At 39.9% G+C, this 23,435-nt stretch overlaps 1 protein-coding gene across 1 annotated transcript in view; it reads left to right on the top strand.

Annotated features, from left to right (window-relative positions):
* Window positions 1-4,444: 4,444 nt before the first annotated feature.
* Window positions 4,445-23,435, top strand: part of Gpr158 (G protein-coupled receptor 158) — a 528,628-nt gene continuing 509,637 nt past the window's right edge. The window contains exon 1 of the mRNA XM_055593813.1: window positions 4,445-6,196. Within this exon, the coding sequence (XP_055449788.1) occupies window positions 5,304-6,196 (893 nt within the window). The 5' untranslated portion in view covers window positions 4,445-5,303. The remainder of the gene's footprint in view (window positions 6,197-23,435) is intronic.

The raw sequence follows: 23,435 nt of genomic DNA, 5'->3' as shown, positions 1-23,435 counted from the left end.
AGGTGAGGCCCTCACTTATTGTCAATTGAGAACTACTGTTTTAGTGATTAAAAGCCTGGCATTTGGAACCAGATGGCTTTATTATATTGGGCAATTCATTTTGCTACTGTTGTTATTGTTCTCTGTTTGTAAAGTGCAACAGCACCAAATTCATATTGTTATAATGAATATTAAATGGGCTAAATTATGTAAAATCCTTAGGACAGTGCCCAGCTACTGCAAACACATCATGGCTATAATGATGACAATATATATGATGATATAATGATATAATGACAGTATATCATTATATATCAATATATATTATATTAATTATATAATCAACTATACAATATATCAATATATAATATATATCATTATATATCAATATATAATGACAATATAATGCTATTCTGTGTAGGTTTCATTTTATTTTCAGTTTGCCATAAGGCTTTGTGTTCCCCAGATCTTTCTTGCAGTATCTTACAATGATATTTCATGGCTCAAGGGAGTATTCCTCAGCATGCACTCAATGAAACATTTGCATTAAAACCACTTACATTATTAAAATGCAGGTTTTCAAGTCCAGCTTAGACCCATAAGATCAGAATTCTCTAGTGACACTTTTTTATGTGTAATTTTAGAACCACCAGTCTTAGATCATGAAAGATTGTAATCATCATTTTGTTTTTTTAATATAATTTTTTTTATTAATTACACTTTATTCACTTTGTATCCCCCCCTATAAACCCCTCCCTCTTCCCCTTCTAATCCCACCTTCCCTCCCCCTTCTTCACGCATGCCCTTCCCCAAGTCCACTGATAGGGGAGGTCCCCCTCTCCTTCCTTCCAATCTTAGTCTATCAGATCTCATCAGGAGTGGCTGCACTGTCATATTCTGTGGCCTTGTAAGGCTGCTCCCCCTCAGGTGGAGGTGATCAAAGAGCAGGCCAATCAGTTCATGTCAGAGGCAGTCCCTGTTCCCATTACTATGGAACCCACTTGGACACTGAACTGCCATGGGCTACATCTGTGCAGGGGTTCTAGGTTATCTCCATGCATGGTACTTGGTTGTAGTATGAGTCTCTGGAAAGACTCCTGTTATTTATTACAATTTATTCACATTGTATCCCAGCTGTTAACCCCGTTTGTTGACACTCCCAATCTCACCCCTTCTTCCTCCTTCTTCTCCTCCCATGCCCCTTTCCCAGTCCACTGATAGGGATTGATCTTTCCATCTGATCCTAGTCTATCAGGTCTCATCAGGACTGTCTGTATTTTCTTCCTCTGTGGCCTGGTAAGGCTGCCTTACCTCAAGGGGAGATGATCAAAGAGCTGATCATGTCAGAGTTCATGTCAGAGACAGCCCCTGTTCCTGTTACTAGGGAACCCACTTGGAGACTGAGCTGCCATGGGCTACATCTCTAAAGGGGTTCTAGGTTATCTCCAGGCATGGTATCAGTCTCAGAAAAGACCCCTGGGCCCAGATTTTTTGGTTCTGTTGTTCTCCTTGTGGAGCTCCAGACCATTGTAGGTCTTTGTATCTCCCCTTTCTTTCATAAGATTCCCTGCACTCTGCCCAAAGTTTGATTATGAGTCTCAGTGTCTGCTTTAATACCCTGCTGTGTAGAGTCTTTCAGAGGCTCTCTGTGGTAGGCTCCTGTCTTGTTCCATGTTTTCACCTTCTTCCTATGTCTGTCCCATTTGCCTTTCTGAGTGAGGATTTGGTATCTTACCCAGAGTCCTCCTTCTTGCTTAGCTTCTTTAGGTGTACAGATGTTAGTATGACTATCCTATATTATATGTTTAATCTCTGCTTATAAGTGAGTATATAGTATGTGTGTCTTTCTGCTTCTGTATCATTCAGGATGATCTTTTCTAGTTCCCACCATTTGCCTGCAAATTTCATGATTTCCTTGTTTTTAATTGCTGAGTAGTGTTCCATTGTGTAAATGTACCACAGTTTCTGTATCCATTCCTTAATTAAGGAACGTCTGGGTTCTTTGAAGATTCTGGCTATTATGAATAAAGCTGCTACGAACATGGCTGAGCAAACATCCTTGTTGTGTACTTGAGCATCTTTTGGATATATGCTTAGGAGTGGTATAGCTGAATCTTGAGGTAGCACTATTCCTAATTTCTGAGGAAGCACCAGATTGATTTCCACAGTGGTTGTACAAGTTAACATTCCCACCAGCAATGGAAGAGGATCCCTCTTTCTCCACATCCTCTTCAGCATGTGTTGTCACTTGAGTTTTTGATCTTAGCCATTCTGATGGGTGTAAGGTCTAATTCCATGGTCGTTTTGATTTGCATTTCCATGATAGCTAAGGATGTTGAACATGTCTTTAAGTGTTTCTCTGCCATTTGATATTCCTCTATTGAGAATTCTCTGTTTAGCTCTGTACCCATTTTTAATTGGGCTAGTTGATTTGTTGGTGTTTAACTTTTTGAATTCTTTATATATTCTGGATATTTATTTTAATTTTTTATTTTATGTGCATTAGTGTGAAGTGGTCTGAACTGCTGATGTTACAGACAGTTGTGAGCTGCCATGTTGCTGCTGCGAATCGAACCTAGGTCTCTTTGGAGGAGCATACAGTGATCTTAACCACTGAGCAATCTCTCCAGCCCTCCTGTTTGAGTTCTTGTCTTGACTTCCTTTGATGATGGATTCTGATGTGGAAGTATAAGCCAAATAAATCATTCCCTCCCCAACTTGCTCTTGGCCATAGCATTTCATCACAGCAATAGTACTTCTAAATATGACACATATGAACACAGAAACCACCTATATGTAAATACAAATATAATAACTATTCCTTACATAGTTACAAAAATTTACTTGGAAACCATGATCAACAGTTGAGAAAACTGTTCCTATTCCAAAAGCCTTTATCCCTGGCTCACTGAGCAGAATTTTCCTCATGAGAAAAGAATAATTAACGAGTTAATCTCTCTCATTTATCAACTAATTGCCAAGTAGTGAGGGCCTACCATGTGACAGCAATGTTCTAGATATTCAAGTACCACCATGATCGTGATGGAGAAGATATTTGGTGCTTTGTTTCTTACATCCCAGTACATAGATATTACTTGATTATGGATGGTACTCTGAAGGGTCCTTTATTAGAAGCTTTGTCTTCAGTGTGTAAGTGTTGATATGGTAAAACTTTAAGAGGTGGGACCTAGTAGAAGGCAATTGGTTTTTTTTTTTTTTTTTTTTTTTTTTTTTTTTGTAGGGGGATACTTTCACTAATGGCTTGATGTTGCATGCTGAGAGTGAGTAGGGTTCTGTGTAACTATATTGTTATAAAAACCAATTTAGTCTTTCCCTTGATACTTGCTTTTTATCATGCTTAATGACTTCTCTTTCCCTCTTTAGTACACTATCGAGCATCATACTATCTTCCATGTTATCCAGTAGAACATCACCAGTCACCCAAATCAGGGACTACCTGACCTTGTACACATAGTGTGTGCAAAAGTAAGAGCTAAACAAGCATTTTCTTTACACATCAGTATATTGTATTAAACATTTTCTTTACGTATCAGTAGAAACATTTGGTGGGACAAAATGACATAGTAAGGCAAATCAATTTTGGACTGAAATGAGTGACATTTTTGTTACATGGGAACCAAAATCAACTTGGGATTTTCTATGTGTCTTCTTGAGGAATTTGAAAGTGGAGGTGCATATATAGAAAGTGCAGATGCAGATAGCAATAGGTCCCTGCACTATTTGTCTATTGTCAGAGTGTAAGAGACACTCTCAAATGCCATGGGATGCATCAAGTATTACAATCAGGTGGCTTAGGGGCATCTCAATTATTTAAGGAGCTGGGACATCTCTTGAGCTCTTTTCTGAAGTTTGTGTTGTCATTCAGTAACTCATTGACAGTGACTTTGTATCCTACACAACACAAATTCACTCTTTCTCATCCTCATTCTAAAACAGGCACTTCTTGGTTATGTCTCCTCTTTACACATTTTCACAGTCCCCTTCCATTCTGGCCACAGAGAAGAGATTCCTTAAACATGACATTTATTTTTCCTTGAAGCTCAGCCAGTAGATGTCTCCATTACTCTCTCACAGCTAAGATCATCACTGGCAAGCCAGGTTTAATTGTTTCTTTAATCGACAACAAGGAAGAGAATTTGATACTTTGCCTAAAAAAATGAGCAGATGCTGAAAAGGACACGTTTGAATCCTACGTTCTTGGCCCCGGACCCCCCAGATTCAGTCAGAAATGAAAACTACTCCCTTATCCCTCTTTTTCAGGCAAAAGAAAGAGCTGATTTATCTAAGCAAGCAAGATGCCAACAGCCTCCTCCTCCTCCTCAGTACATCCAAGTTTCCTTCGCTCTCAGCCACCAAAAGCACCGCTTCTCCCCTCCTTCCCTCCCACTCCTCGCCACCCCTGCAGGTTTCTGTGTCATCAGGGAACGCCTGTGGGAGAAAGCACCCGCGCAGCCGCTGCCTCCTCCTCCGCCTCTTCAGTGTACTTCGGATTCAGCACTGGACAGCTCCCGCCCAGCCAACAAATGGCAGTCAACTGATTGACAGAGGCGCCGACCAAACAGGGCACGAGACGACTTGAGGCCGCCCTACAAGGGTTTGGTTGCAGCCAAGCTGTCTCTTTAAACTGGTTTTATCTCAGAGCAGGGATAGACAGCGGTGGGGTTTGTGGCCAAACATAAAGGCTCCACTTAACCAGCTGCCTGACTAGACTCCAAAGACACGAACATCTTCAAAGAAAACCTTGGTTCCTTGGGACTCGCCGCTGCATTCACGGGGTGGGTCTGTGTGCGCGCTTCCATCTCGGGGCGCAAGGGTCGAGGAGGGGCCAGAGAAGGGAGGCGGGCACAACCTGCTAAGGGTGTGATGATGGAGCAGCGTCTTCAGCGGCCGCGGTGGCAGCATCAGCATCAGCGGCATCAACAGCATCAGCAGCAGCTCTTGAACACACCTCAATGATAGCGGCGTTGGAAGCGGCTGAGCAGAAAGACGTAAGCGGGCTAACTATAGCTGCCGGGATGTAACCTGTTCGGCTCAAGGCTGCGAGGTGCGTAATCCAGAGCCGACCCATTGTGGAGCGGGGTGCAGCCAGCATTGCCACAGGTGAGTTTGGTCTGTGACAGCAGCTGAGCCAGCTGGATCCATTTCAAAAACATTATTTTAAAGTCCATCTGGACTAGGCGCCATCTGGAGAAGGAGGAAGACAACCCCCTCCCCAAGTCTTACTGGTAATAAATTGAGGACCAAAATTTACAAAGTGACTCCACCGTTTACCTCCTTTCTTCTGTGCTAGACAGAAGGAAGCCATGGCTTACTCTTTGCTCCTCTGCCTCCTGCTCGCTCATTTGCGATTGGGAGCCTTTGGGGCCAGCCTCGACCCTCCGGGACGGCCTGATTATCCCCAAGAGAGGACTCTGAGGGGGAAGCAGCATGGCCAGCAGCTGGCGCGAGCCTCTGCCCTGGAACCCTCTACTCTTTGGAGCCGCTCCACCGATGGCACCATCTTGGCACAGAAACTAGCCGAGGAGGTGCCCATGGACGTGGTCTCTTACCTCTACACTGGGGACTTCAACCAGCTGAAGCGAGCCAACTGCTCCAGCCGCTACGAGTTGGCGGGCCTGCCGGGGAAGTCAGCGGCTCTAGCCATCTCCCATCCCTCCTTGCATGCGGCTTTGGACACTCTGACACACGCCACCAACTTCCTCAACATGATGCTGCAGAGCAATAAGTCTCGGGAGCAGACCGTGCAGGATGACCTGCAGTGGTACCAGGCCCTGGTACGGAGTCTCTTGGAGAGTGAGCCCAGCATCTTCCGGGCCGCTATCACGTTCAGTACTGAGTCGCTGTCCACGCCTGCCCCTCAGGTCTTCCTCCAGGCCACTCGTGAGGAGAGCCGCGTCCTGCTCCAGGACCTGTCCTCCTCTGCTCACCACCTGGCCAACGCCACTCTGGAGACCGAGTGGTTCCACGGTCTTCGGGGAAAGTGGAGGCCCCACTTTCACCGCCGCGGCTCCAATCAGGGGCCACGAGGCCTGGGCCATAACTGGCGGCGGAGGGATGGGCTCGGAGGGGACAGGAGCCAAGTCAAATGGTCTCCACCTTATCTGGAGTGCGAGAACGGGAGTTACAAGCCTGGGTGGCTGGTAACGCTCTCTGCTGCCTTCTATGGGCTTCAGCCTAACCTGGTCCCGGAATTCAGGTAAGGAGAGGGGGGAAAAGGGCAGAGTCCTTTGGTTTTGCAGATGGGCACTCTGGGAAAGCACACTTGTCTGCCAGTGAAACTTAAGTTTCCAGCCTTGGAACAGAATCTCAGGCTAAGGGATACCCAGGCAGGCTCATGTGGGGAGAAGTGGGAAGTTCCTGGGTCTGTCTGCTTTAGAAATGCGTGGAAAGCCTTTCCCTGGTGTGCGGGGGAGGGGGGTATCATTTGGCCTTAATCCTTCCATAGCACAGAGGGAGAAAGTTCTTTAAAGATTGTGTTTCTGAACTTTGGGGGAGCTTGGGAGGTGCCCATCAGGCAGAATCAAGAATACCAGATGACAGAGAGCGTGAGAGCTAGAGAGCAAGAGAGGGAGAGAGAGGGGGGCAGACAGAGAGAGGGGGGAGACAGAGGACAGCAGGGAGTGAGAATTCCTTGAATCTGCCACTTAGGGCAGTCTCTGCCCACTTCCTGTGAGCGTGGACTGGAGCACAAGCTTCTGTTAGTCAGCTCCCAGAGCGTGTAATTAAACCTGTACCGTTCCCTGGGCAGTTCTGGTCACTCAGCACTGAGTCACTCGGCAGCAGAGCGGTCTCCAGGATCCAGACGTGGCAGTTTGGTCAGAGTGCTCCTATTGGCTTCCCCCTTCTCCTAGTCATCAGCTTTTCTTCCCTGGTGTCTTCCTCCTCCCGGTCTCTGTTAGGCACTTCTGAAGGTTCTCCACTAGAGTTGAGGAGGAAGGAATCAGCCTTACCCAAACAGAAGACTGGGAAGAAGCTTCAGCAATTCTCCCTTGACATTGGAGGAAGGCTAGCATTTGGAAACTTCAGCAATTCTCCCCTGGCATTGGAGGAAGGCTAGCATTTGCAGATTACCACTGTTGCCCCTCAGCTTCATGGTGAGGAACCTCTAGAAGCAGCCTTTTAGGAATCGATGCAAGGAGGGAAGAGAGAGGAGGGAGGCGAGACTCCATAGAGTGTTTTGGAGAGAACTGTAGGTTGATGGGTCTACCCTAGGTCCCTGATGGGAAACTCTGGAAAGAAAAGGAGGGGGACTGGAGTTGCTATAATTATTGTTGTTGTTGTTTAACCTTTTGGGGACTTGGAAGAAGTGAGAAAACTCCCTCTCTCTGATTTATTTACTTTTGCTTTAGCACTTCATGTACAGGGTACCAATATGTGGGAACACACCAGGACCAATGATGAGTGGGCAATTGGGAAAGTCAGAATGTTGTCTTGGCATTGGCTTTTACTGTAGAACTGCCTCAGATGAGCTGTTTAACCTCTTTGGGCTATAGGTACTTATCTATTAGGTGAGAGAATTGAAATAGATTGACTCTAGGGAATTATACAGCCATAAAACCCCATAGCTTCTAATGCCTACAATACTTGAAAGGGCATACGTGAAGAACCCCCTTCCTTCTTTGTTTCTACATGACCCCCATGTATGTTTATGGTTCTTTTAACAGTTCTATCTTAATCTGCAGCAACTTTCCTACTTTCAGGATAATCTCATTTCCTTCTGATTCTTGCAGGGTCCTATTAGCAAGCTCCCAGACCAGCTTTGAATACTTACCAAACCATTTACCCAGAAGAAGAGAGCTCAGCAGAGGCCACTAAGAGCCAAACAACCATGGCTTATAGACTATCCTTTTCAGAGTGTCTCAGGATCAACATCTCTCCCTTTTCTCTCTATTCTTCTTTTCTCTCCTTCTCTCCATCTCGCCTCTTCCTCCTTTCCCCCCACTGCCTCTCTTTCACCCTTTTCGTGATGACAAGCTCTGTGTTAACTGCATGGTAGGACTATTTTGGCAACTTTCTCCAGCAGTCTTCTGAGTTATGTTTTATTGTTTTCTCTATTCAGTAAAGGTATCTGAAACAAAGAGGGGTTAAATTTCACGGCCTATTGCACAGTTATTAAATGGAAGAGCCAAGATGCAAGCTCACTTTATGCTTGTAAATAGTATGTTAAACCCTGCTTCATAGAGATGGCATAATAAACTGGGAAGCTACTGGATATTAATGAGAATATTTCCAAGGGTCAGATGTGGGACTGGGGAGGAAGACCATTTGGTTTTAGAATTGTTTCTCTCTGCCTTTCCATATCTCTTCTTCTCTCTACCTCTGCCTGTCTCACTCTCTCTGTCCATCTGGCTATCTCTCTCTGTCTCTTTACCTCTCCCCTTCACATACTGGGAATGTAACCTGGGCCACAACACATGTTAGCCTAGGGTTCTGTTACTGACCCACACTGCCAGCCCCTACAATATTTTCTTTTATGATCAAAAAATATATATTGTCTCTATGTACTCACTGCTTTCAGCCAGCCAAGGTGAAAGGCTGAAGATGCAAAATGGTCTAAGCTTGTGAGAACTATGTATTTCTTGACTATGTTCAGTAAAGGTTTGTTTCTTTAATACTTCTTCAGCTAAGGTTAAAAAGCCAGTCCTTGTGTGCCTGGCTTCTTACAGCAGCTGGTCTGCCAGAGATCACAGAGAGCAGAATCTGTGCTCCTGTGGACACTGCCTACCCTATGGATGGCCTCTATCCTTCAAACCTGTATTGAAGATGTAAGGAGGTGACACTATAGGAACTAGAAGAAAGAACTATTAAAGAGATTGGGTGGTTCTACCTGTTGTTTTCCAATGAAACAAAACTAGACAGAAGTGACTTATTTTCTGTCTAGAAGTCATATACACAGCTGGGCCACAGTGTTTCTTTCATAGTTTAGAAATATGCGCTAGATATATCTATGGTATATATAAATAGTTTTTTTTTTTTTTGTAAGGAATGTTAAACCCAGGGACTTTCATGGACTAAGTAAAGTTTTCTACCATTGAGATACATAGGAATTCTCTCTTTCTCGATGAGAACTTGAAAGGAACTCAGGACTAATTTGGTTTTATCTCATTTTTCAGTTGTGGAAATTGAGACACAAAAAACTGTAGAAACTTCCCCAAAATGGAACTGGACCATTATTTGTTGAGCATTTACAGTAGGTTGAATGCTATAACTGAACTACTACATAACTTCTTAGAACTCTTCAGTACTTACAATGTCAGAAAAGTTGAGTAACTAATTCAAGCTGTGAGATGGCCATTAGGGAACTCAACTCAAATTTCTATTACCCACCCAGGATGCCTGTTCAGTCTCTGAGTGGACATATAGTGCTCTCAACTTCTTCATTTCACATTGTTGTTTTCACATTTCTTGTTGTTTGTTTAAAAAAACAGTATTTTCTGGAGTTACTATATATTTCCATGAATAAGTGGCATACATTTATTCTTGTTGGTCAGTCATGCAGTAACTTCTACGATGTCATGAGAAGAGTGCTGCGCTGGAGTTAGCAATTTGCTTCTGTTTCCACCTTTCTCTTCAGCTGGGCTGAATAACTCCTCTGGAAACCAGTTTCTACATAATTACAGTGTAAAATGGGCTTGGTGACCCTCACATATCTCTATACATTTGTGATAGTAGCTTCTAAGAGGCTTGTCCAAACAGTGGACAAGTGGCTTTGGGAACTGGTGTGATATAAATAATTCTGGACCTTGGAGAGCTGATATTGCCATGCCATGGACACTTATTCACATAACGCACATAGAAAATCTGGTCAATGTGTACAATTTTAAGAATGTAAGCTAATGGAAAGGAAAAATTCCGCTTCAAAAGAAAACCACGTATGATTTGAGTTTCCAGGTCTTGAAGGAACCCTGAAATATATTGAAACCCAATATCAAGGTGTTTCACAGATTTTTAATTCTAAAGTCTCAATCCACCCCACATAGTCTTTCTGAACATTACAATGTCTGCACATCTTCGAGCACCGTATCTACTCTTTAAAAAGCTCTATTTTTCGCTCATTGCTATCTATAAACTATCTAGAGGAAGTATTTCTTGTAGTCCCAGAGAACCTTGCCATTTTCAGGAAAATATGTTTGGATGTAGAAGTGGGATAACTGCTAAATAAATTACAAGGGTTAATGCTCTTGGAGTTATCTACTCTCTAAAGAGGGAGATGTGCCCCGCCAAAGATTTTACAGCCTTAACTTCTGCATGAGTCAAGTGTTGTTTTTAAGTTCAGAAAAGCTCTGTGCCTAGACAGTGTCTGGGTTTAAAAGCTCTCCTTTTCAGTCTTCAACGTGATTGAAGGTGACACACATTGCATTTTATGATTATATTTGAATGTCCCAGCATGCCAAGAGGCATGTTGTTAATGTGATTTTGTGCTTAGTTGCTCAGCAACATCAAGACTCAGTCTGTTTTTTCTCTTCAGTTCTGGTTTGGTGTGTAAAGGATAGACAAGATGAATACAGCACATTGGAATGCTGAAATCTCTGGCATCTTGAGGGTTGCTACACACAAATAGGAAGCTCACTGTACTGCTGCTGAGTTTGAAGCCAATAGTTATTTCCTTGGTCTGGCATTGGCACATGCAGTGGCGAGGCATGCATTGTTGGTTGGTCTTTCAGCCTTCTCTACCTTTTAGCTTTTAGTAATAATTCTTTTCCATGTGCAATTTCTACTTTGGCAGGGCACTTGTTCATTTAACTAATTTTCTATAGGAAAAAACTTGATATATAAAAATATTTAGGTGTATGGCTGTCCCAAGAAATACTTTTTTGAGTTAGAAGAGTAATGATTTAGGCTAACAGTCTTGTACAGCCCGCTCACTTCCTAAAATGCCAAACCTAGTATAGGGATGGTGACAGAATTACCTTTTTATTCTTTATGTTATAAACAGGATGTCTCTAGTTTTATTACATCAGAGTATGTGGAACATACAGACTGGCTGATACACAATTTAAGTCCAATATTAGAAAATTTAACCCCTCTTTTTTTTTTGTTTGAAGAAAGGCAGTCTGTGTCTGTCTGTCTGTCTCTTTCTTTCTACACACACACACACACACACACACACACACACACACACACACACACACACACTGCCATTAAGTGGAAACCCCATTTTATAATAAACTAAGCCAGTTAATTCTTACTCATTGTAATGCTTATTATAATTTGCTACCCTAAAGTAATCTTTTCTAATTATTGAGACACAGAATACCCATAACTTAAAATAAACTGCAGTTTCGTAAGTTTTACCTATTTTTCACAATTTATCCATCATATGCAACATATATACTTTTCTATATCCTTATGGAAAGAGTTACATGCAGTAGTATGACACATGGCTTTTCTTTGAGAGATGAAAAGGTGTCACAGTAAAGGAAGATATATTCCATCATTCATTCTAATTTTTTAATGTTTCTAAAACCAAAATGCATTTTACAATTCAGGGCATATCATTTTCAATTATTATTCACTTTTCTGTGTTTGTATACACTAATAACACCAAACCTTAGAATCAATGTCATCTTACCTTTGATGAACTATGATACTGGGAAAGGGAAAAATACCTTTCAAGTTTTCTTGAGAGATAAAGTTCTATCATCATTGGTAGAAAACTATGCATGTATGCAACATGAGATGTAGATCATTCTCAGCACTGTATGTAGAATAGACTGCCATATATATTCATCATAATTTTGTTTATAGGGGTTAGAGGCAAGGTTCAGCATTAGAAAATATACTGCTCTTGCAGAGGAATGATTTCCAGCACAAATGTCTGTAATTCCAGCTCAAAGAATCCAACACTATCTTCTGACCTCTGTGATCACCACACTCCTGTGAACATATATATGGAATTAAAAACAACAGTGATGAGCTACACTAAAATAGATAACCACTCCCCCCACCGAACATATATAAAGTATGTAATGAACTGGGCCAGAACCCACAGAAGCTTTCAAAATAGGTTGGGAAAGTATGATAAAAATCCTTCTCATGCCATCTGGCCAATTATTTTATTCTCACTATGGGGAAAATGCTCTAAATACTGAGGAAAAAAAATGACCACCAAGAGACAAAGTGGGAGCGAAGAGGCATATCTCCTATCTCCAGAGTGCTTCATTTATTTTCTGTGGAAATAAAAATTTCTTGCATAGCTACATAATGAGTTTTGGTTATTGGGAATTAAACACAATTCCTGTAGAGAATAATAGTCTTTCTTTATTTTTGTTTCTTAGTTGCCCGGAATAGAATGAAGAGATTAACTTTCCAAATACATAATGCCTCAGTCCACTGTGTAGATCAGGGTTTTTTAGTCCAGGAATCATTGAAGTTTTGGGCCAGATAGCTCTTTTTTTAATGAGGCTTGATATATTGATTTTTAAAGTCTTTAGCAGCACATCTGGTCTCTACCCCACTAGACAGTGGGGCAGACACCATAGCTTGACAAACTCTTTGAAAGCCACTGGTATAGAGAAATAAGGGTGACATATGTCATCCTAAGACTATGATATTTAAAAGGAGTCAAGGAGTCTTCTTACATGTATACACACATAAAACAGTTTTTGTGTGCATATAACACAGTTGTGCATGTATTTGTATATAGTTGTATATGTGCATACAGAGATATGTAGGTTTCTTTAGGCTACTTTTCTACTTACTCAATTTGAGTGTAAGATCAGAGAAGAACATGAATTGAAATTGGTAAATTTGATGATAAATTAAGTATCAATTTACATTTATATAACTACATGGCTCAGACTATCTCAAAGATTCCTAGCAGACTCAGTTGCTAAACATTGCTTTCTACTTATATGTTTTATATTCAGCATTTTCCATTAAAAGATGTATTTTGAGTGCTTCTCTACTATTTGAGATTCTTCTGTTGAGAATTTTCTGTTTAACTCTGCATCCCATTTTTAAAATTGGATTATTTGGTGTGTTGGTATTTAATTTCTTGAATTCTTTATATATTTTGGATATTAGCCTTTTATAGGATGTATGATTGGTGAAAATATTTTCCCAGTTTGTAGACTAGTGTTTCGTTCTATTGACAGTGTCCTTTGCTTTACAGAGGCTTTTCAGTTTCAAGAGGTCCCATTTATTAATTGTAGATCATAGAGTCTGACTTTAAGGTAACACAGACCCAGAAAGACACACATAGAATATACTCACTTATAAGCGGATTTTAGTCACACAGTACAGGATAGACATACTACAATGCACAGACCCCAAGAAGATAAGTCAGATGGGCATCTTAGGCTTCATGTGGGCCCGCTAGTTAGGGGAGTGGGGGATATCTCTGACACAGACTATGTCGCATGCTTTTTGATCACTTCCCCCTGATAGGACTTCCCTACAAGGCCACAGAGGAGGAAGATAAACTCAGTCCTCAAGTGAATAGATGATTTGGGGTGTCTGGGTAGGAGGCTCCCCTCTTCTGAGGAATAGGAGAGAGGGGATGTGGGAGAGAGGCTGGGTCTGTAAGGAGAGTAGGGAGGGGTCTATGACCAAGATATAAATTGAATTAATTAATAAAAAGATGTATTTTGAAAGGGTAGTATGTGTGTGTATAAGTATTTGGGAGAACAGAGAACTGAGACATAAAAGGGAAGGGAGGAGAGAAGGCAAGGGAAATGAAACAACTGGGGTGAATAAGTAGATGAAAATGATCATCACACACCAGGCTCTGTGATTGACTGACTGAGAAATTTTCATATTTGGATGAAATTGAACTATTCTTCCCTAGAAGGCAGTCGAAGAATCTAGTTCCTGAAGATTTTATTATTATAATGATAAACTGACTGTGCTTTCATTTCAGAACTTCGTTTCAGGAAGTTAGAAAAATTATTAGGCTGAAGGAATATTAATATCTTAAAATAGTTAGAAAATATTATGGGTTGGAGTTTCTGCTGGATGGTAGGGCCATTGCCCTAATTTTGACCTCCAGCACTGTAATGTTCATACTCCTCTAGTCGTTTGTCTCCTAAGGGAACTGCTCAGGTAGCTTGCACCCTAGGAGTATGAGGATGTTTTGTACCTCTGTATCCAGTGCCTCCTACAAATACTTGAATATTTCAGAGACGCAGTGTAGAATAGTATCAGGAGGAAGGATTGAGGATTATAAACCTAGGTTTGAATCCATGAATTTTCAGTTCACTTCTGTGTGACATTGGGAATGTTATACAATTCTCTCTGTCATTCAGTTTCCTTATGTAATAGATATAGGAAGTAAGATATCCCAAACTACAGTTGTTTCAAAGAATGAACAACTGTGTATGATCTCTATAATATCTATCATATCATATCATATCATATCATATCATATCATATCATGTCATGTCATGTCATGTCATGTCATGTCATATCATATCATATCATCTATCTATCTATCTATCTATCTATCTATCTATCTATCTATCTATCTATCATTTGTCATGTATCATCTATTTACTTATGATCTTTCTACCTATCTATATAATGTATAATTAGGAATTTCTGCTAGTAATACTGTTCATTTTTAAAATACCATTTTAGATAATATTACATGCACTTGCAAGAGCTATAAGGAATATATGATGGGAAACAAAATCTAGATATCCCTGACTTCTTATTTTTTTTAATAATGGGGGTACATAGCCAGTAAATTAAAAATTAAAACAATAACAATAAAAACAATAATGGAACAAGTGCCACAAGAAACTGATATAGGGTCAGGTACATTATACATTGTATCACTGCCTCCCTGACCCAAAGGAAATGAATAGGTGAAGGTGGTTAAAAATGTCTAGAAAGGAGAGATGGATCCATGAAGAAATAGGCTAGGAAAAAGTCTTGTTGAGAGATGAGTTTAACTGAGAAATGGAGAATGTAAGAAGATTCAGCAATGCTGCATAAAAGAAGAAACACTAACTTTTCGTGTCCTTATTTGTCCAAGAGTGGGTCTGATTTATCCAGAAGAGTTTCAGTGTCTTCTGTTCTAATCTTAGAGAGTCCTATACAAGACATAGTCCTGAACACAGGCCATACTGTTCACATACGAACAGTACAGCAAATATGGTAACAACAAGGAATGAGGAACTTCTGTTTTAACCATTCTTTTATAGTAATCTTCTAAAGGAGAAATTATTTTATATTACTGCCTCAGAATAGCATACAAAGCCACAGTAGATTTTACCACTCTATACCCATCCATTCATATTGTGTGTGTATAGGAGGGTGGGGTGGCTTAGGAAGTGCTGCTTTCTGGTCGCCTCTTCCTCCTCTGGCTTCTTTCATTGTTTTGACTCAGAAGCATGAATAGGCCCACAAAGGAAAAAAAAAATAGGGAGCATGGCAAAATCAAAGCCATATATTCAGCACAGCTTCTATCTAGGAATTACATTGCAAAGTATAGTGAGATTAAATACAATGTTTTTCTTTGAAGTTAGTTAAATCTGAACAGTTTGAATATACAGTATATAAGCAGAATGAATATATTGCTATAAATGATCACAAAGCACATGACTGACTCAGCTACAGGCTGTGCGAAGGTCTGATTTGTAAAGACAAGATTTTAATAGCCTTTCTTGGAAAAAAACAAAACAAAACAAAACAAAACAAAACAAAACAAAACATTGCTACAAGGAGCCAGTCTTGGAATGTGAATTTCCAGAGGGAGAGTGCAAAGAAGGCACAGCTAAGGAAAGCATTAGAAAATCCAGAATTGTTAAACTTGCAGGCCTTTTTCTTCAAGGGAAGAAAATGGCTGATGCCTGGTCATCCAGAAGCCTGGATCAAATGTTATCTAATAACCTGGTGATCTTTTGATATTTTATAGAGCCAGTTTTTACCTGAACCCCCCTAATTCTGAGCATTGCTTAGGCCCTAATCTTGAGCTCTGTCTCTTAGTGGGTGGAACCCATCCTTTCAAAAGAGGTTCCATGAACTTTGCACCTTCCATCAATAAAATCTATCCTTACATGCTTATAACAAGTCCTATCTCCCTAGAACTTATCCTGAGTCCTGTTTTATCAGTCAATAGAAATCATTCTTATTGTAAAGGTCTCAGATGTTTTGTTATAGAGATGTACTTTGCAAGGGAGTTTCAATGTAGCCATCCCTGAAACTCTGTTGTGATAATTGCCACATGGAGACTCCCCCCAAAGTTTTACTGTGTTTAAACGTGGAAGAAAAATTAACTAGGAGGTCAGAATTTGGAGGTTTTGAACTAGAGCCTACTAAAATGGTATTGACTTTAGTGAGTTTCATTTGTCATCTTACACGGATACTTTCCTTGCTGACCATGACGTTTGCAGAAACCCCAACAAAGTCCTATGTAAGAATCTCTGTCCTTCTAGTAACATGTAAATGGTGAATGCATTTTATCCCCAAGCCCCAGTGATTTCAGTAGAGAGCCTTGTTTTTTTTTTTTTTTTTTCTGGATGCCTCTTCTTTCCCCGCTTTTTTTTTTTTGTTTTGTTTTTTTTTTTTTTTTTTTTTTTTTTTTTTTTTTTTTGGCTTAAAAAAAAAAACCTTTGGTCCTGGTCTTGGTCTTGGTCCTGGTCTTCCCGCTTTTTGCCTTGGTTAGACCTGGGGGTTTGGGTTTTCCATTTTCTCCAGTGAAATTGCCATGAAAGATACAAGCTGTGTCTGTTTGTCCTGTTCTTGAACATGAATGCAAGTACTAGACAATCTGAAATGTAGAGGAAGTAGGAGCTAAAAATCCAGAATTACTTTTAAGGCATTGATTGCCACATCTGTTGCATCCAGGCTCAAGCCTGTAAGATAAAACACTTCTTTTCAGACATAGAACAAGAGGATAAAAGAAGCAAGGACACACAGGGCCAGGCTGGGATGAGGTCATGCAGGTCCCTGCTCTTCACCTTGCTGGCCAGTCTGGTCACTTGGTTGATTTCTGGAGTGAAGTCTAAGATGCTGAGGTCAGAGGTTGCTTGAAGAGACAGAGAGCCCTGAAGGGAGACAGTGAGCTTTAAAACATGGATTTGGAGAAGGTAGAGTCTGCATGATGGGAAAAGTAGTGTAGGTAGACATGCTTGATACTAAATGAAATCAGGGTTCCTTCTTTGCACTCTTAGTTTCATTAATAAAACAATTTAACTTAAATGGACTCGAATGAAAGCTCAAGAATAATTTTATTTGAGATTAAAAAAACCTCTTAAAAAAAAAAAACCTCTTCAGATCAGGCAAGCTGTACATGTCAGCATCTGCCTGGATGAGGAGAATTAAAGAACTGAGGAGAAGGAAATCCAATGACATGCTTTTTGAGTTACCACATTGCAGCAGGTAGCCACGTGGTGGGGAGAAGGCTTTAGAGGATAAATATGGAAGTCCAAAGTATCAGAAAAAAAGCATATTTAAGTTCTGGCCAGTATCCAGAAGAAAAAGACAGGATAAAAGAGGATAGTTGTATCCTTTTGAGTCAGGACTCTTTTTGACTGTGCACTGCAATGGAAGGTCTCCACCCAGGCCAGAAATGCTGTTCTCTTGACCAGGAGTCCCTTCATGGGACTTTATTGCTAGTCTAACATAATGACTGTTTGTTTATAGTAGAAAAGTAAAAATAATAGGTTTTAGGAGTAAACCCTCACTTTTAGTTTTTCCACTGTGATGAACTGAGTTTGCTTCTTTGTACTTCTCCCTTGTCCTCTCCATTGTTTTATTAACAATTATTTAAAATATTTTCAACTGGTTACTTTGAAATTTGCATCTATAAGTTTTAGTACCTTTTGTTGTTTACTTTTCTTCCTTTGCTCTCCTATTCTTATTTATTCTAACATTCTTATATAATTAATGTTGTTCATTTATAAATATTTTCCAACTTTAATTTTCACAAATATATAATATATATTCACAATGTATTGTGATTGTATTTGCACCCATCGCTTATCCTCCTTCTATTGCTTATCCCCTCCTATCGACCCCTTCTTCTTCCTAAAAATATTTGCCCTGCTTTCATGTCTTTTGTGTGTGTGTACAGGGCTTGTGCAGATAAGCATCCACCACAGCTGCTATGTGCTCATAACTGTGATGGCCATGTCATATCCTGAGGATAGCATTGTGTAGGACTCTTCTCTGTAAAAAATGACAGAGCTCAGCTCATACAGTCTTTCTGCCTCTTCTTCCACCTTGCTTCCTGAGTCTTGGGGAAAAGGCATAGATATTCTGCTTAGGGCTGAGCACTAAAAAGCCACTTATTTCTCAACACTTTGACCAGCTGTGTCTGCATTAACCATTACCTAACATAAAAACGAGCTTTCATGACCAAGACTGAGAACACTGGCCAGCATCATATCCTTACAGTAAAAAATTGTGTGTTTCATTCTGTTACCTCTAAGAACAGAAATGTAGGCCATTTAAAGAATATTCTAAAGTTTAAGTTCTAATAATGGGTCATAAACATGGATCTATTTGCATTTTCCTACCTGTAGACATCCAGTTAGACCAGCAACATTTGTTGAAGATGCTGTCCTTTTTTCCATTGAATGGTTTTGGCATCTTTGTAAAAATTCAGGTGTCCATAAGTGTGTGGATTTATGTCAGGGTCTTCTATTCGATTCCACTGATCCACCAGTCTGTTTTTACTCCAGTACCATGCAGTTTTTAGTATTGTTGCTCTATAGTACAGCTTGAGAACAGGAGTGGAGATACCTCCTGAAGATCTTTTACTGTAAAGAACTGTTTTAGCAATTCTGGGTTTCTTGTTGTTCCATATGAAAGTGAGAATTTTTCTTTCAAGGTCTGTAAAGAATTGTGTTCGTAATTTAATAGGAATTGCATTGAATCTGTAGATTGATTTTGGTAAGATGGCCATTTTCACTATATTAATCCTGCCAAGCCATGAGCATGGGAGATCTTTCCATCTTCTGATATCTTTCTTCTAATTCTTTCTTCAGAGACTAGAATTTTTTTTCCACACAAGTCTTTGACTTGCTTGGTTAGGTTCACACCAAGGTACTTTATGTCCTTTGTGGCTTTTGTGAAGGGTGTTGTTTCCCTAATTTCTTTCTCGGTCCTTTTGTATTTTGTATGCAGGAGGGCTACTGATTTTTTTTTTTTTGAGTTAATTTTGTATCCAGCCACTTTGCTGAAGGTGTTAATCAGCTGTAGGAGTTCCCTGGTAGAATTTTTTGGGTCACTCAGGTATACTATCATATCATCTGCAAATAGTGATACTTTGACATGTCTCTGACATGAACTGATTGGCCTGCTCTTTAATTACCTCCCCCTGAGGAGGAAGCAGCATTACCAGGCCACAGAAGAAGACAATGCAGCCACTCCTGATGAGACCTAATTGACTAGGATCAGAAGGAAGGAAAAGAAGATCTTCCCTATCAGTGGACTTGGGGAGGGGCATGCATGCAGAAGGTGGAGGAAGGGAGGGATTGGGACGGGAGGAGAGAGGGAACCACAGGGGGATACAAAGTGAATAAAGTGTAATTAATAAAGAATTAAAAAAAAGAAGTGAGATGGAATGAAAGTATATGCAGAGAAAAAAAAATAATTCTAACTTGTTTTTAACTAATTGCTGGCATCTGTTGTTTGCCTTTTTTCTGTTTGTTTTCTATAAATGCTTCTTGAAGATTGTTGAATGGATATGTAAATAATAACACCTTTAAAAATAATAATGGGTCATCATTTTCTGAGACAATCTGCTGAAAATTATGCTACATTTAGCTTATATAAACCAGCATCAAGACTTTCTCCTCTAGAAACTCATGCAGCCCAGGCTGGCTTTCACTTCAGGACCTTCCTGCTTCAGCTTCCCAAGTGCTGGAGCTATTAACCCATGCCACTAAACCTAGGCTTGCCTAATTTGCCATCCTTTTCACAGTCAAGGAATAAAGAATTATGTGACTTATTTCTAACCACATCTAGCCTCCTAAGTCCTTTTTGTTTGGTTATAGGAAACTCATGTTTGCATTGATGACAGTCTTGCTTTAGGTCTCTTGCAGAGCATTTGTCATAAATATCCTTTCAAAATATTGACCTTTTGGTTTTGACCAACTGTCCTATTATCTCTGTATTTCTCCTAACACAAAGCATATTCTCAAATACTCTCTACCCCCTCCCCAAGGATGTGTGGAAGACAAAATTTCTGAGTCTATCTATGCCTGAAGTTGTCTTTGTTTTCATTCATGATTGATTTATAGAATTTAGAAATATAGGTACAAAGTAACTTTGATTTCTAAATTTTAAAAACATTGCTATGATGCTTTTGACATTTATTGCTCTCACTGAAAGCTTCGACATTAACCTAAGGGGTTATACATTGTAGCTAACCTTCCCTTTTTCATCATGAAAACATTTAAGATCTCTTCTTTTCTCTGAGTTCAGACTATTAGTGCTAATGCCCTCAGATATGGTTTTCCTTATGCATGGACACTACTCAGTGATCGTTTCAGATTTTGATTTGTTGTCTGCCATCAGTTTTCTCTTTCTGGAAGTCCTGTCACTTGTGTGTTTGGCCTTCTGTGTTTCCTGTATTACTTTTCATTTACTTATGTTTAAAATTAGGTTACAAAGTAACATGTTTCTTCATGGTCTTTTCATAACAGTTGGGTTATTGGTTACTCTTCAACTGCCCCTCTTGCTTCACTCTCCCATTTTGTCCTCACTTTGCTTTCAGTATTTCCTCTTTCACTTTAATACCTCATGTGTCTATTGTCTTCCCTGCCTCACTTTTGTCTTTCTCATGGACTCCTTTCTAGTTTTCTGGTTTCTACCACATTTGTACATCTCTATCTGTACATACTGAACATGGAGAAGCTAGAATCAACAGATGAGAGAAAACATGGTATTTGTGTTTCCAAGCAGGCTTACTACAACAAAAACTTAATGTAACAAAAATTAGCAACAAAGTAGCAGAGTCAAAAATGGGAGGAAATGCTTGCTAGTTATCTTTCAGGCAAAGGGTTAATATTGAGACATAAAAGAGAACTGCAAGAATTAAATATCACCACCCAACTCCCAATTAACAAATGGATCAATGTTCTGAACAGACTCTTCTCAAATACAAAAGGCCAATACATATTTAAAAAAGTATTTCATATCCCTAACCAGCCCAGGAATGTGAATTAAAACTACTTTGAGGATAGTTTCACTCCAGTCAGAATGCCTAATGCCAAGAAAACAAAGGGCAGGGAGGAAGTGAGGAAGGAAGAGCTCTCGTACTCTCTTGAAGGAAGTAAGTTTGTGCAAGCACTATAGAGGTCAGCACAGGTGCTTGCTACCAAACTCAGACTACCACTCAGTTTTGTTTTTATGAGACAGGGTTTCTCTGTGTAGCCTTAACTGTCCTGGAACTCACTCTGTAAACCCAGGCTATCCAAGAACTCACAGAGATCTTCCTGCCTCTGCTGAGATTAAAGGTGTGCCATACCACAGCCTGGCTTAAGCTCTGAACTTTTAAAACATGTTTGTTGATTTAGTTTGTGTGCATATATGTATGAACATGTAGAGATCAGAGAGTACCTTGTATGAATCAATTTTCTCCTTTCCCCAGGTGCATACTAGACATTGATCTCAGGTCATCAGGTTTGGCTGCAGATTGTTCTTAATGATTCAATTCTATTTCCTTTTCTTTACAATTTGTGAGATTTCATTTTTTGTTGAATTGCACTGTCTTTATTTTCACATAATTTTTAGTGTTCATGATCACTTTCTTCTGTCCAATTACCCCCCCCCCCCAAGTATATGTTCATTTTCTTAAACACCCTTGAGGCTGGTAATGAAGATGTCTGTAAATCCTGTTCCCCAAAGGACTGCTGTTTCTCCCAGCTTCTAGTGTTCAGCTTGTTCTGGTCTGTTCCTCCTCTTCATTCCTCATGTTTCCGTTTTTCTGAAAGTTATCCCTAGCTGGTCATTAAATACATGGCTGAACTTGATCAACTTGGATGGCATGGGGCTTTGTGGCAGATGGGTTGCTGAGTTCCTTAGTGTGTCTGCCCCTTGAATTCATTCACTTTAGGGATTTTGAAGAGGAAACAGGCGATGTCTCCTCACTTAGATCTTTATTCTGGGAGAACAAAAGTCACTATAGGGGCTTCAGCTTCTCGAAAGCATTTCTTCCAACATCTGTATGGGAGTCTTTGGTTTTTAGTTTGGAAATAAATGCCTCATTGTGCAGATACAGGGAGAATGTGCCCACCCATTCCTATGCCCTCTGATTGATGACCTTACTTGCTTCCCTCTTGACACTTGGTGATTTTCATTTAATCTCTTTCTGTTAGATCAGTTGGATGAGAAGTTTTCTCCCATGCTTGGCTTAACTGCTTTCACTCTTGGCGTATCATTAACATACTAATGAGGAACCTGTCGATTTTGGGGGAGGGCTCTAATGTTTTCACTCACTCTGTTTATTCCATCTTGTTCTTAATTATTGTCATTTCAGTTAGGTGTAGGAGGAGGATGTAGAAAAATACCTTCACCTCATCATCTTGAACAAATACTCGAGCTTTGCTGCTTTTGACCCATCTGCTACCAGTGTGGTATCATGTTCAGCTCTTTCACATACTATGTTGTTGAAAAAGCTATTTTCCCTTCTTTGAATCTTAAATTTCTCAACTGTTTTTTTTTTAATGAAAGAATGTCAATCACTTATTTTACAGTATTACCTGGGAAGAATAATATCAAAGGCAGTTTCAGTGATAAGGTCTTTAATGATGTCTTGTATAATGTTTAACATATACCAAGTACATTCAAATAATAACTGAACATGCAGGACTCAAAATAGATAAATAATAGACATTCAGTTTACATTTGGGCATCTAATCAAAACTTCTCATTTTAAAATCTACTAGGAAATAATTATTGTTGACCTTATTTTCTGTTATTACTTATGGATTACTTCTGAGCCACTCTTCTTACTATGAAAAGTCACCATGTGAAACTGACTTCATATAAACTATGTAGAGATATAGATGTAAGGAAGTGTTCTGTGAAATCTAAAATCTGTACATGTTACCAGCTGTGTCATTTGACTTTAAGACTTATAAGGCTAAATGAGAGAGCACATGAGAAAAAAAATGTACCTAAATATGCCTTTGCTTAGTTATTGCTAATACTGACAAAAATGGCAAGTTTAGCTAAATTGTCATGTAATTTCAAGTTGTGAGATAGATGTTGCATATCTTAAGATAGATCACCATGTTTACATTTGTTTTTGCTGGCATACTTTGTCTTCTCCTTTTTTTCTCTTCACAACCCCCCAAAAAGTATAACTTTGGACATATTGTATAATTTTTTGGGCCTTATTTTCCTCATCAGTGAAATGAGAAAAGTGTCTTCTCTCACAGCACTGCTTGAATTAAACAAGTTAGTGAAAGCAGCTTCTCCACAGTTGGTAATAAATGGCCACAGCCAGAGATGCTTTAAGGAACACTGTAGGTGTGTTT

This window comes from Psammomys obesus, unplaced genomic scaffold (genome assembly GCF_907164565.1).
Source record: "Psammomys obesus unplaced genomic scaffold, mPsaObe1.curated_primary_1811, whole genome shotgun sequence".
Classification (NCBI taxonomy): Eukaryota; Metazoa; Chordata; class Mammalia; order Rodentia; family Muridae; genus Psammomys; species Psammomys obesus.
This window is presented reverse-complemented; position numbering and strand designations above follow the sequence as displayed.